Source organism: Notolepis coatsorum (assembly GCF_963971535.1).
Source record: "Notolepis coatsorum genome assembly, chromosome: 17".
In the NCBI taxonomy this organism is placed as follows: Eukaryota; Metazoa; Chordata; class Actinopteri; order Aulopiformes; family Paralepididae; genus Notolepis; species Notolepis coatsorum.
The window spans coordinates 3,673,140-3,688,917 of record NC_140181.1 but is presented as its reverse complement, the minus strand read 5'-3'; the positions used below and the strand labels follow the sequence as shown (position 1 = coordinate 3,688,917).

Here is a 15,778-nt window from a genome sequence, read left to right as displayed (position 1 = left end):
GAGAGGAGAGTAGAGGAGAGGAGAGGAGGAGAGAGGAGAGGTGGTGAGAGGAGAGGAGAGGTGGTGAGAGGAGAGGAGAGGAGAGGTGGTGAGAGGAGAGGAGAGGTGGTGAGAGGAGGAGCGAGGAGAGGAGAGGAGAGGAAAGGAAAGGAGAGGGGAGGAGAAGAGAGGTGGTGAGAGGAGAGGAGAGGAGAGGGGAGGAGAGGAGAGGAGAGGTGGTGAGAGGAGAGGAGAGGAGAGGAGAGGGGAGGGGAGGAGAGGAGAGTAGAGGAGAGGAGAGGAGGAGCGAGGAGAGGAGAGGAGGAGAGGAGAGGAGAGGTGGTTTGAGGAGAGGAGAGGAGAGGTGGTGGGAGGAGAGGAGAGGAGAGGAGGAGAGGAGAGGAGGGGAGGGGAGAGGGGAGGAGAGGAGGAGAGGAGAGGAGAGGAGGGGAGGGGAGAGGGGAGGAGAGTAGAGAGGAGAGGAGGAGAGGAGGAGAGGAGAGGAGGTGGTGAGAGGAGAGGAGAAGAGAGGAGGAGAGGAAAGGAGAGGGGAGGAGAGGAGAGGAGGTGAGAGGAGAGGAGAGGAGGTGAGAGGAGAGGGGAGGAGGTGAGAGGAGAGGAGAGGAGGAGAGGAGAGGTGGTGAGAGGAGAGGAGAGGTGGTGAGAGGAGAGGAGAGGTGGTGAGAGGAGAGGAGAGGAGAGGTGGTGAGAGGAGAGGAGAGGAGGTTACACTCTACTGTGTCGCCATCACACGGTACAACGGAAAAGTGTGCAAATGTACCAGTAAAGTGCAATATTAATATACAATGTAGAGGTATAAATTAGTACTACTGAGCATAGTGCTAATAAGATGCATGTAGAGAGTTAGTCTAGTCAAGATGAGAAGCACGTTCAGTCACAGACTGATACACCCCCCCCCCCAATGGAAGCGGACATGACCGGGTAGCCTAGCCATTATCCAACTAACACCTCTCCCGAAGGCTACCCGGTCATGTCCGCTTCCATTCATTGTGCTAAGCTAGGCAAACGTGCAGCCAGATAGCTTTCTACTGAACGCACAGAGAGGAAACTGGTATCTATCTTCTTGTCTCTCTCTGGAGAAGACGGTAAGCTAATTTCCCCAAATGTTTCCTTTAAGGTGAGAATCTACTCAACTGTAGAGGTGGTTTATTTCCTTATAATAGCTGCACTATAAGTTCATAATAGTCTTATAATAGTTGCACTGTGGTGTGGGTCTTTATCAGGGAATGTACAGCCATTTATATCCTTTCTATTATAGTCGGTTTCATTTACCCTCTTCCTTCAAATCGGTGAAGCATCTTGAATTACATAATTCATACAAAATGTGCTAAAGTTGACAAATTCATACAGAAAATATCATCAATGCTAGTGTTTAATTTCATTGAAATGTTAACAGATAAGTATTGACAAACGGATTGAACAGTGACGATGAATGAAACCGATCCCTGCTTTAGCAGTACACCTCATCTGACCGGCTGGCAAGCTTACTAACAAGTAGGGATGCACCGATCCGACTTTTTCAGTCCCGATACCTGGGCTTTGGGTATCGGCCGATACAGAGTACCGATCCGATACCCATTAATAAACTGTATGCCTCACTGTGTGGAAGAGACTGGGGTCATTCTTTTGTGCAAGGCAACATCAGGCTCGATTTAAAACATTACTTTCCTAACTTAGTGAAACTAAATGTAACAAATTAACACATAGATATAAATGTACTGAATTGTTATTTATTATTCAAATTAAATTAAATAATTATTATTTTAAAAAATTAAGATTTTTTTTAACACATTGAGTGCCAACAACGAAATTAGTTGTGTTAACTCGCTATGCGTTGAGTGCCAATGGTGAGTTCTTGTTATTTTTCTCGTTTTTGCTTTTATTAGCAATATCCATTCATTTTTCATCCATCCAGTCTGACGTTATCATTGGGAATAAGCTCGAAAAGGGCAAATACCGCCACCTATCGTCTCCCGGATGGCATTGCACATAATTGGATTGGATTGGGTGGGCATGTGCATCCGAAAAAAAGTCCGGTCCGGGGTTTTCCCTTCTCTGGCAAGCAGTATCTGTTACCACATTCACTGGGGAGGCTGGGAGCAGCTTTCGATTATGTGTTTTGGACTATAACGTTGGATCAATAAACGTGATCAATATTTGGAATGGCGAGCAGGAATTGGATTAATCTTTTTGCAGAACATCTGATGTGAGGTAAGGACTCACTATTTTACCAGTATTGGGTTAATCAGATGTTTTTTTCTCAGCCAACGCAGCGTGTGTGTGTGTGTGTGTGTGTGTGTGTGTGTGTGTGTATGACGTTAGCGCTGACCAGGTCATGGATAATAGATTTTTCAGCCCGCTTCTCTAGCGTGCATAAGTACACATATACTATCGATAATCTAGCGTTTATTTGAAAACGACTCATAAATCAGCTGAAAAATTACTTGTTTTGTGTATTCCATTAAGAGCTATTATCGCGGAATGTCTCTGGAATTACTAGAACTCTCCAAAACTATACTCGTATTCAAAACGGTATATAACGGAAATGTACCAATGAAAAAACAATCTGTTTCATACATGTTGACTGCAAGTAAGTCATTGATAAGCGAGGGGTGTTTTAGACCCATAGCCATAATTTAAGATATAGTTTAAGCCTTTGCAAATTTCCCCGACCTCCCATTGACTTCCTTATTGGCACTCTAGCCCATATATGGTCAAAGGGGCGTGGCACTGAATGTGTTAATAGTCTCCGATACCCGATCTAGCTATTTTAGTCATATCAGGGCCGATATCCGATATCAATATCGGATCGGTGCATCCCTACTAACAAGACATGTTTGTCATCACATGCTACCTTTCCAGGTTATTATTTCAATGAAGGGGAAGGGATAACGGAGCCCTTATCCAATCACAACTGTTGCTTTGTCCGAGGAAAGCAACGGCTGCGATCGGAGGATCAAGAAAAGGAGGGCAGCGATAGGTCCATTGAGGCATCGGCAGAATCTCCTAGTTTTGATTTTTTTATTTGATTTTTTTTTTTCGTGTCTTACATACAGATGTATGCCCAGCCCATATGGGCTTACAAGACACATAACAATAAGTATATAATAATATACTTTACCAATTACTTAACAAATGACATAGACCAAGATGGCCATAAAAAAATACAAGAAAATACAATAAAACGTAATATAACACAAGCTGTACTCAATGTAAATAAACAGAAAAACAAGGTGAATTCAAATACAATTATATAGGATACAGTGTGTTTTGTCTCAGGTGCCATGCCTTCTCCAAAAATCCTGAAAAACCGAAGATGTCCTCCACAAAAAAACAACTCAACATACAACTCTCAGACTGCCAAAACAAATCTGGGTTTACAATTTGAATTTTCTCAAATAAAGCCCTCCTCAAAGTGGTGTACAAAGGGCAATAAAAAACAAAATGATATTCATCCTCCACCACTCCCAGATCACACAGAACACACAACCACTCCTCCTCAGGTTTACCCTGGAATCTACCCACTTCCACCGCCAATGGAAGCCTAGTAGTGGGCAGCTAGTGCCAGGTCCAAAAACCAACGCTTTAACCCATTTGAATCCGGGGAAACACATTTGTGTGTATATGCAGGCTATATAATGCATTATTAGCAGGCGTTTCAGGTCTAAATGGGTTAAGGAGATCTTTTATTTTTAGAGCATTAACTCTTTGGAATAACCTGCCTCAAAACCTCTGCTGCATTTACAGTAGATTCACTTTTAAAAATAAATTTAAATTGTATTTAACACTGTAAAGTATTTTGTTTTGTTTTTTTGTTTTCTGTTTCTTTGCTTGCATGTAATTTTTGCCATCTTAATTGTTAGTTTCATTATGCATTGTGTGTCGAGTACTGACGAGTACTTTTAATAATTTTGTTTTACAATAATAATTGTTTTTGTATGTTTTTTTTGTGTGGACCCCAGGAAGACTAGCTGGTTGCTATGGCACCAGCTAATGGGGATCCGTAATAAAAATAAAAATAAAATCCTCCTCTCACCTTTGGTCTTTCCGTTCTTGAGCATGTGGACCAGACCGGAGTTCTCCATCTCCACGATGGTCTTCATGAGTTTGGAGATGAGCTCCCTCTCCACCACCTTCACGATGGGCTCCTCCGTGGACTTGTCCAGGCAGTGCATCACCCGCTCGATCTCCTCCTTGATCCGGGCCTCCACCTTCTTGACGTAGACGCTGGCGCTGTTCTCCTCTAGGAACGTTTGGCTCTCCATCTGGGTGGTGCAAAAGGGGGTGGATTTAAAGTTTCGTTTAAAGGGGCACTTCACCAGGAATTATTTATCCGATTTATCTCACGCATATCCCCAAGGCTCTAAGCCCATTAATTGTCACTCGCCAAACGTAAAACCTGCCCTCCATTGGCGCTTGGCGGGTGCTTATGTTGTTCCCAGTCTACAAATCATATTATACCAGGTAGCCAATTGACGGAAAATCCGTCCCGACTCCGAATCAAATTGACGGAAATCCGTCTCAAGACGGAGCGCTTTAATGCCTGCTATTTGCACACGTAAATTCTTTTTTTTTATTCTTTTTTTTAAGATTTCTTCTTTTGGCATTTTTACAGCTTTGTTATTTGTTTGGGATAGACCCGGCAGAGAGCAAAGTTGGGAGCAGCATAGGTCTCTGGGCCGGAGTCGAAACCGGAACGCAATATGGATTGTTATTTTTGTACTGTAATTAACACAACGCAAGGATTCAAGTGGCCCTTTAACACATTGAATGCCCAAACCGAGTTTTCTCGGGTTTACCCCCCGCGGGTTGAATGCCCATAACGATATTTTTTTTTATTTTTTTTTTATTAGCGATCTGAATTCATATTTCATCAACCGAGTCTACCGTTGGTAATCCTGCCCCGCCAGGCACTCAGATGTTAAAAAAGCGCCCCCTATCGTCTCCCAGATGGTAATTCACCATTTTGGATTGGATTCAATGAAAATGCATGGGGAAAAAAGACCCGGATTCCACATTTTACCTCTCACGCAAGCAACCAGGGCCGATCAGCTTCTTGCTGGACCATCAGAGCAGCGGGGATTATGTGTTTTACTGTATACGCGGTGGATCAATAAAAGGATCGATTTTTGGAATGGTCGATCAGGAATTGGAATAATCCATTTGGATACCATCTGATCTCAGGTAAGGAATCTATTTACCAGTATTAGGATAATCAGACCTTTTTTCACAGAGATATAAGCTTTCCCCCTATATGTGATATGGCTGTTTTGACTGTGGAGTGATCAGGAAATAAGGGAACCGGTTTACAGCTTGCGGCACCAGCGTGCATATGTACACATATACTATCGATAATCTAGCGTTTATTTGAAAACGATTAATAAATAGGCAGAATAATGACAACGTTCTAGAATATTACAGTACATCAGCGTTTAGCAGGGATTATTATTTTTTCTTCTTGAAAACGAGGGCTTTTCAAAATGATGTAAAACGGAAATTAACCGATAAAAAAACAATCCGCTTCGACAATGTTGACTGGAAATGGGTCATTGATAATGCGACGGGCAGATTAGACACAACGCCATAATTTAAAACATAGATTAGGCGATATTAACGTTAACATTGAAGTGGTGCTGGGCATTCAAGCACTAAATGTGCGCCCCCTGCTGGGCATTCAAAGTGTTAAGCACCATGTTTTGTTTTAAGCACCAAGATTAAGCGAGATTCACCCAGAAAGATCATAGCCAGCAACCCCACCTGGAAGAATCCGGCCGACATCTCGAGGAAGGGGCCCTCGAAGTCCTCCTCGTAGACCGACCTGCCCTCCAGGCCCAGGATCATGAGCATCGAGCAGGCGGTCTTCATCGCTCCCCTGGAGAAGAAAATAAGTACATGATTGTAGACATTTTAAAACAGTTCTTCACAAAGTGAGTGAAACAGTTCTTAACAGAACCACACCTAGTGAGTCAAACAAAGTGCTCACCTATCACCTAGTGAGTGAAACAAAGTGCTCACCTATCACCTAGTGAGTGAAACAAAGTGCTCACCTATCAGCTAGTGAGTGAAACAAAGTGCTCACCTATCACCTAGAGCAGGGGTTCTCAACCTTTCTGCTGCCAAGGCACCCCTGTGTTCAATAAAACATTCCAGGGCACCCCTACATATGATAAAGACTTTTCCAGTCCTGTCTTTTTTATTACAATGATGACAAAAGTGCTTGCTTTCAAAATAATGTTTATTTAAGAAACCGGGAAACACATTTGTGTGTATATGCAGGCTATATAATGCATTAACAGGTGTTTCAGGTCTAAATGGCTTAGTACTGTTGACATTACACTGCTAGTAGTAGTAAATCAAATAGCATATTTCTTTAAATAAAATTACAGAAAATTATCACTAAAGTGCTATCTGTTGCAGCTGCACACTTTTCCATAAAAATAGCATTTGGATAAGTGTGACCATTTCTCAAAAACTGAAAATCATGTATTTTTTTTTAATACAGAAAAGGATCACTATCTGTTGCAGATGCACTGTTCTCCATAAAAATTGCATATTTGGATAAGTTTGACCATTTCTCAAAAACTGAAAATCATGTATTTTTTTTAATACAGAAAAGGATCACTATCTGTTGCAGATGCACTGTTCTCCATAAAAAATGCATATTTGGATAAGTTTGACCATTTCTCAAAAACTGAAAATCACGTATTTTTTTAAATACAGAAAAGGACCACCAAGTTACCATTTCTCAAAAAATATAAATAAATACAGAAAATAAGTACTCGTTCACTGAGTGGACATTTCTAGCTCAATGCGAGGTCTGCTGCTGCTGGCTAATAATACGGTCAATACGTGGGGAGATCTTTGACAAGGCAACACGCATGTCATCCTCAAGGCTCAACTTGGCCCTATATTTTGTTTTCAGAGCTGTCATGGATGAAAAGCCAGCTTCACACAGATATGTGGTGCTGAACGGTATCAACACATTAACTGCTGCATCATGAGATACTTGGTACTCAGCACCACACTCTGAAACTAGCTCTCCAGGTGGTATCAGATGAGATTTCAATGAGTTCTTCCAAGAGTTTGGATGGAGATGTGTCAGGAAGCTTTGTCTCAATGTTGTCTGTAAAGTTTTTTTTATCCAGAGTAACTTGGTGATCCTTTTCTGTGTTTTATTAAGATTTTCAGATTTTGAGAAATGGTCAAACTTATCCAAATATGGTATTTTCATGGAAAACAGTACAGCTGCAACAGATAGCACTTTAGTGATAATTTTCTGTAATCCAAAAAGAATTAAAAAAATATATATTTTTTTCTTTTAAAATCTCAAGGCACCCCTGGAAGCTCTCTAGAATAGGGGTGTAACAATGCATCGATTAATCGAAATGCATCGTTTCTAATGTGAGGATTCAACTGCATCGATTTGAAAATGTTAGAATCGATTATAATCGAATTAAAAAAAAAAAAAAAAAGGTCTCTTCTTTTTTTGTGTATTGTTTTTATTGACCTATAGTCCATTCATGCTGAGTGAATCAGTTCCTCCAGCCACATTTGTGTATTAAAATGTTTTGGGGGAATGAACTGATAGAAAATTTAGCGAAAATGTATCGAATCGAATCGTGGTCAAATGAAGAGATTTCATGATGCATTGAATCGTTGCCTGAAGAATCGTAATCGAATCGAATCGTTGTGAGGTCGAATCGTTACACCCCTACTAGTGAGTGAAACAAAGTGCTCACCTATCAGCTAGAGACTGAAACAAAGTGCTCACCTATCAGCTAGAGGCTGAAACAAAGTGCTCACCTATCAGCTAGAGACTGAAACAAAGTGCTCACCTATCAGCTAGAGACTGAAACAAAGTGCTCACCTATCACCTAGAGACTGAAACAAAGTGCTCACCTATCACCAAGAGACTGAAACAAAGTGCTCACCTATCAGCTAGAGACTGAAACAAAGTGCTCACCTATCAGCTAGAGCAGGGGTGGGCAATTATTTTTCCCGGGGGGCCGAATGAGCAACTGAAAATATGTTGGAGGGCCGGGCCAAAATTCCAAACTCAATTATGCATAATATACATTTTATTTCTATATAAAAAGCAGTAAATGGCATTGTTTTGACCCCTGGTAAGAGTGTATGTTATTATTTGGCAATTAAAAGGTGAGGTTAGCTTTCAAAAATATCATTTATTCAAATAGAATTTATTTCCAAAATTATAAACAAAATGTGAAACATTAATAACAAAGGGCATGTATGAAAAAGTGCTATACAAATAAAGTTATTATTTTGAGTTTCATATACTATTGAAACAAGGATTTTCTTCTTTCTTCTTTCTAAAGACATCACATCATCTTATAGCCAAAATAAACAAGACATGAAAAGTGTCCCAGTAGCCTTTTTTACTCTACATGCCTATATTAAACATTTAATGTTTTCAGAACTATGCAAAAAAAAAAAAAAAAAAATCAAGTGTCCCATTTCACTTGTTATATTTCCACATTTTAGTGTTCTTCAGCTCTTTTTTTTCATTCAGTGTGATAAATCCAGTCTCTGTTGAGCTTTAACAAGTCCATCAAAGTCAGGTTGCATGTTTGAGGTGGAGATGCGAAGCACAGCTGCCAGATGTTCATCAGTGAGAGAGGATCTGTATCTGGACTTGGTAAACGTCATGACTGAGAATGTCTGTTCACATATAGGTGGATCCAAAGAGAACCAACATCTTCTGAGCATGTCTCCTAATGTTTGGAAAGTTCTCCTCCTTGAGAGCAGAGTAGAACACTAGCAGTGATGCTGACTTAAAGTGCTCTTTCAGTAGTGAATCAGACTGCAGGTCAATGTGTTCAAGCTGAACATCAGTGGGTGCACTATCAACACTGCAGGTAAAGGGAGAGGAAACCAGCTGCATTTCATCCTCAACCTTTTTGAAATCTTGAAAACGCCTTGAAAATTCATCATGCAGTGCTCCCAACATGGATGAGTACCTGTGCCGGTGATCAGCTGATGGTTTGACTTCTTTCAGGGTTTTCATGTGTTTGAGATTGTTGCTGCCTAGTTGCCTTGAAATTAATTGCAACTTTGTCATGAAGGCTTTCACATGGCTATGCATTTCATGAGCAAAAATGCCCTTGCCCTGCAGTTGTGTGTTCAGTAGGGATGGGTACCGTTCACATTTGAACCGATACGGTACCGGTACCTGTGAATCGATACTGGTACCCAACGGTACCTTTTTTCTGTACTGTAGTCTCTAAAAATTTAATCTACCTACCTCAGTTGTGAAAAAAGAAATCCAAACTTCAAATAACCACACTTTCGACCATTTTCGGCTTGCCCCGACTGCTTTGTTGTTGAATCAAGTCAAATCCTAGGTAAGCGTATATTGTGCGTGTGAACGTTGACATGAAAAGAAAAAAGTAAAAAAAAATATATATTAAAAAAAAAAAAAAAAAAATTATCATGTAATCTTTCGCGGGCCGGTCAGAATCATCCCGCGGGCCGTATCCGGCCCGCAGGCCGTACAATGCCCAGGTCTGAGCTAGAGGCTGAAACAAAGTGCTCATCTATCACCTAGACCAGTGCTTCTCAAACTTTTTCTGTCAGGCCCCCCTTTGGCGGACCAAAATATTTTGGGCCCCCCCCCCCTTGCCCCAACAAAATAGTCATGAAATGGGCCATGTTTAAATTGATTGAAATAACACCAATATCGTGACCTTTCAAATTGGCCCTATATTTTGTTTTCAGAGCTGTCATGGATGAAAAGCCAGCTTCACACAGATACTGTATGTGGTGCTGAATGGTATCAACACCTTAACTGCTGCATCATGAGATACTTGGTGGGCCATGAGATGAGATACTTGGTACTCAGCACCACACTCTGAAACTAGCTCTCTAGGTGGTATCAGATGAGATTTCAAAGAGTTCTTCCAAGAGTTTGGATGGAGATGTGTCAGGAAGCTTTGTCTCAATGTTGTCTGTAAAGTTTTTTTTTATCCAGAGTAACTTGGTGATCCTTTTCTGTGTTTTATTAAATAATGATTTTCAGATTTTGAGAAATGGTATTTTCACGGAGAACAGTGCAGCTGCAACAGATAGCACTTTAGTGATAATTTTCTGTAATCCAATTTTTTTATTTTTATTTTTTTTAATAAATCTCAAGGCCCCCCCTGTCATGCCACTTTGAGAAACACTGACCTAGACACTGAAACAAAGTGCTCACCTAGAGACTGAAACAAATTGCTCACCTATCAGCTAGAGACTGAAACAAAGTGCTCACTTATCAGCTAGAGACTGAAACAAAGTGCTCACCTATCAGCTAGAGGCTGAAACAAAGTGCTCACCTATCAGCTAGAGGCTAAAACAAAGTGCTCACTTATCAGCTAGAGGCTGAAACAAAGTGCTCACCTATCAGCTAGAGGCTGAAACAAAGTGCTCACCTAGAGACTGAAACAAAGTGCTCACCTATCAGCTAGAGGCTGAAACAAAGTGCTCACCTGTCATCTAGAGACTGAAACAAAGTGCTCACCTGTCATCTAGAGACTGAAACAAAGTGCTCACCTATCAGCTAGAGACTGAAACAAAGTGCTCACCTATCAGCTAGAGGCTGAAACAAAGTGCTCACATATCAGCTAGAGACTGAAACAAAGTGCTCACCTATCAGCTAGATACTGAAACAAAGTGCTCACCTATCAGCTAGATACTGAAACAAAGTGCTCACCTATCAGCTAAAGACTGAAACAAAGTGCTCACCTAGAGACTGAAACAAAGTGCTCACCTATCAGCTAGAGACTGAAACAAAGTGCTCACCTATCAGCTAGAGACTGAAACAAAGTGCTCACCTATCAGCTAGACTGAAACAAAGTGCTCACCTATCAGCTAGACACTGAAACAAAGTGCTCACCTATCAGCTAGACACTGAAACAAAGTGCTCACCTATCAGCTAGAGACTGAAACAAAGTGCTCACCTATCAGCTAGAGACTGAAACAAAGTGCTCACCTATCAGCTAGAGACTGAAACAAAGTGCTCACCTATCAGCTAGCCACTGAAACAAAGTGCTCACCTATCAGCTAGAGACTGAAACAAAGTGCTCACCCATCAGCTAGAGGCTGAAACAAAGTGCTCACCTATCAGCTAGAGGCTGAAACAAAGTGCTCACCTATCAGCTAGAGACTGAAACAAAGTGCTCACCTATCAGCTAGAGACTGAAACAAAGTGCTCACCTATCACCAAGAGACTGAAACAAAGTGCTCACCTATCAGCTAGAGACTGAAACAAAGTGCTCACCTATCAGCTAGAGACTGAAACAAAGTGCTCACCTATCAGCTAGAGACTGAAACAAAGTGCTCACCTATCACCTAGACACCAAAACAAAGTGCTCACCTATCAGCTAGAGACTGAAACAAAGTGCTCACCTATCACCTAGAGGCTGAAACAAAGTGCTCACCCTACCCCCCCCCCCTCACTGGTGTTCCACAAGGAAGCATACTAGGACATCTACTGTTCCTAATTTATGCAAATGACATGTCGTCAGCTTGTGACTGCAACTTGTTCTTGTTCGCAGACGACTCAGCCCTGCTTGTCTCTGACAAGAACAAGTTACAGGTTGAAAAAACCCTCCGCTCAGAACTCGGCAGAATCTGCATATGGCTCGCTGATAACAAACTATCATTACACATGGGCAAAACAGTTTCCATTCTCTTCGGTTCAAATAACAAACTCAGCAAGACCGACAGCTTCTCAGTTACAGTGGGTGACAATATTGTCACAAGGAAAGATGAAATTACCTACCTGGGTTCCATCCTAGAGGCTAATCTTTCCTGTGACAAAATGGCATCCAATGTAATAAAAAAGTCACAAAAAATACTCGATTCTTGTACCGGATCTCCTCTCTGGTAAACAAGAATACCCTGAAGACTCTGGCAGGAGCACTCATACAAGGGTACTACGACTATGCTTGCACCTCATGGTACCAAAGCACCTCAAAGGCGCTAAAAACAAAATTACAAACATCTCAAAACTAACTGGTCAGACTACTGCTTGACCTTTCTTCTAGAACCCACCTCACCCCTGCCCACTTTGACAACCTAGGATGGCTTAGAGTAGACGACAGAGTACAGCAACTTGCAATGGGCCTGGTCTACAAGATACACTACACAACCAAGGTACCCATGTACATGTCAAAATACTTCCCAAAGGTCAGTGAATACCACGATCACAACACCAGAGGGAGCTCTACAAATCATGTTAAACCCAGATTCGGCTCAAACAAGGGACTAAACACGTTTAGCAATTATGCCACATCAATGTGGAACGCCCTACCCAAAGCTGTAAAGGAATGTGAATCACTACCCACTTTCAAAACCACTCTCAAAGAACACCTACGGGAGACTGCAATTCGAAACTGGCCCATGTAAATGTCCTAACCCAACCCCCTCCAATGTACAATAAATGACCAAGTATGGTTTTGTCAATATTCCAATGTACAGTTTTGCTTGTACAGTTGTACAGTGTTCCCCACCCACCCCTCCTACCCAACCCCCCCACCCCACCCACGAACCACCTCCAATGTACACCCCCCCCCACCCACCCCACCTACCCAACCTCCCCCAATGTACAGTTTTTACGTCGAATGTATATACTCTTTTCTGGACTCTTTTTGTATCACAAACAGTACTGTATTTGCAAATCTGGTATGTCATAAATGTATAGATGTAGCAGTACTGTATATGTCATGTATGTCATATATGTCCTGATGAATTGAAAATGGGGGACCCTGATGTAAACAAGACGAAAGTCTTTCTCTGGTCTGCATCCCCCTTGTGCCTCCCTGGAACTGGTAGCACTCATGAGGCTTAAGAGATGAAAGTATGGATCAAGTTGAAAGTCCTATAATTTTAACTGTTTACTATTTAATTGTTTCCCCCACAATTAACATTAAAAGCCTAATCTCAAGATATCTGTAACAAATTACAAATATTTCCGAATTTAACCACTTATATTCGTGTTTGTTTGATACTAAGTCCGTTTTTATTGAAAAAAAACTGAGAAACGGCCATATTCATCATATATCTATACATTTTTAGACACCATATTACAGCATGTGAAAACTGGACAAAATCCCTGTGAATAAGAATCTGCCATTATAAAAAAGAAAGGTTGACTATTTCGGTCAGAAATAGCGGTCAGAAATAGCCGAGAGGCTAACGTTAGTAAGCACCGGTTATTACTAATCTATTACTAAAAGGTATGTATTGTTTTATAGTGCATGCCTGGTGTAATTATTCTGTTTATTTATCGATATATGATGTGAAAATTAGGGAGGAGATATTATATATATTTTTTTTAGACTATTGCGTTTTTATTGCGTTTTTATTGCGTTTTTATTAACATGGAAGTGGATGGGATGAAACTGGACACCAGGGTATCTCGTGTACCCCTATATTACTAACTTTTTTTTAGAGTGTTTCAAATCATAATCTTTTGACATAATGAAAATATATGTAAAATGAAGATATGGTCCAAATTTCATGAAATAATAATAAACACAGACACCGCTGTGCTCACACACACACACACACACACACACACACACACACACACACACAAAAAGTCAAGAAAGACAGAATCGGTACCAGGGAGGCACAAGGGTTAAATTGTGTGTATTGAGCTGTACTGTATTGTACCCATTCTGCAATCTGTTAATACAATTTTAAACCAATCAATCAATCAAACCTATCAGCTAGAGACTGAAACAAAGCGCTCACCTGTCCACCACCTCTCCCTTTCTCTCGCGGGCGATCATGTCCAGCAGGGTCTGTCGGAGGTGGTCCCGGATGCAGCCGTATCGCACTACCTGGTCCCGGAAGATGATGAGGCCCAGGTTGTAGACATTATCCACGTTGTTATGCTGCACATAGACCTGGTCCTGCAGGAGGAGAGGAGGGGAGGGGAGGGGAGCGGAGAGGAGAGGAGAGGAGAGGAGAGGAGAGGAGAGGAGAGGAGAGGAGAGGAGAGGAGAGGAGAGGAGAGGAGAGGAGAGGAGAGGAGAGGAGAGGAGAGGAGGGGAGGGGAGGGAGGAGAGGAGGAGAGGAGAGCAGAGGAGAGGAGAGGAGGAGGGGAGGAGGAGGAGGGGAGGAGGAGAGGAGGAGGAGGGGAGGAGGGGGAGGAGAGGAGAGGAGAGGAGGAGAGGAGGAGAGGAGGAGGAGAGGAGGAGGGGGAGGAGAGGGTCAGGGGGAGGAGAGGAGGAGAGGGAGGAGGAGAGGAGAGCAGAGGAGAGGAGGAGGGGAGGACGGGAGGAGGAGAGGAGGAGGAGGGGAGGAGGGGGAGGAGAGGAGGAGGGGAGGAGGAGAGGAGGTGGGGAGGAGGAGGGGGAGGAGAGGAGGAGAGGAGGAGGAGAGGAGGAGGGGGAGGAGAGGAGGAGAGGGAGGAGGAGGAGAGGGAGGTGGGGGGAGGAGGAGGAGGAGGATAGGAGGAGAGGAGAGGAGGTGGGGAGGAGGAGGGGGAGGAGAGGAGGAGAGGAGGAGGAGAGGAGGAGGGGAGGAGAGGAGGATGAGAGGAGAGGGTCAGGGGGAGGAGAGGAGGAGAGGGAGGAGAGGAGGAGGGTCAGGGGAAGGAGAGGAGAGGGTCAGAGAAGCGTGGCGGGGAAAGGTAACCAAAACAAAAGGCAGCGTTGTTTTCCTTTGAGCGTGAAAACATTCTGTACAACTGAGCTTATTCAAAACAGGGAATATGCCAAATTAACCCTTTGAGTGCCAATCACGTGGAAGGATGTCTATGTTTTTCAATGTGTATATAATGTATATACTGTGTCTTAAATACTTCGAAGCTTCGAAGCTTCGTTCAATGGGCATGGGATTCGAATATGAAAATAAAATTTGATTATTAAAAAAGAAAGAAAAGAAAAAATATATTAATTAATTAATTACAACAAGCAATGTTGTTTGTTATTTAAAATGAGGTCGGACTCGGCACTGACAGATTTGTGTTCATAGTGCTGCTTTTATAAAGCCTCAAATGGCGGCTTACAATATTTCATGAAAGCAAAGTGTTTCGTTTGTCTAAGATTTAAAAAGGTTTAAACTTTACAGCACTGACAAAGTTGAACAAAGTGATGTACAAGTCCCACAACATAAAAAAAAATAATATATATATATATATATATATATATATATATATATATATATATATATAATATATATATATATATATATATATATATATATATATATATATATATATATATATATATATATTAATAAATTATTATTTAAAAAAAATATATTATTTCGAAGCTTCGAATTAAAATCGAATCTCGGCCCCGAAGCTTCGAATTCCAAAAAAAATTCGAACGTCAGCCCTAGTGGGTGACAGCACCACTACTCCGACAGACCTATAGATCTGTCTGAGTGGCCGGCAGCAGTCTGTCTCCACGATAGCAAGCAGGGTGTGTGCATGCCAAGGTCGTCAGCAGGTTCGTAACCAAAACACTGAGAGCAGGCAGGTTTGGAGCTAGGGGGGATAATATCAACATTGCCGTTGCTATAGTGATTTGGGTCAGAGAAGACAGCGTGTCACATAGTAACGAGACGAGGGGGCGGGTTAGCCGTTACTAAGGCCTATAGTTTATAGCTGTGAGTTTCTTGCATTGTAGGTTAGATCTGACACGAAGCTGACACGAGCAGACGTGGATCAGAGACTTTCATTCCCTCCCCACCCTCGCTGGGTGGGGGAAGGGAATATGGCACATCATCACTAGTTTCAGCTAACAGGAAATGGTGGTTTGGCTAA

The 15,778-nt window shown here is 42.0% G+C and overlaps 1 protein-coding gene across 1 annotated transcript in view; it reads right to left on the bottom strand.

Moving 5' to 3' along the window:
- Nucleotides 1–15,778, bottom strand: part of LOC311244603 (cullin-3-like) — a gene marked incomplete at both ends in the record, with an annotated part of 78,242 nt that overhangs the window by 46,244 nt on the left and 16,220 nt on the right. Inside the window, 3 exons of the mRNA XM_084334200.1 lie at nucleotides 4,037–4,265; nucleotides 5,758–5,872; nucleotides 13,756–13,916. Coding sequence (XP_084190326.1) covers nucleotides 4,037–4,265; nucleotides 5,758–5,872; nucleotides 13,756–13,916 — 505 coding nt within the window. The remainder of the gene's footprint in view (nucleotides 1–4,036; nucleotides 4,266–5,757; nucleotides 5,873–13,755; nucleotides 13,917–15,778) is intronic.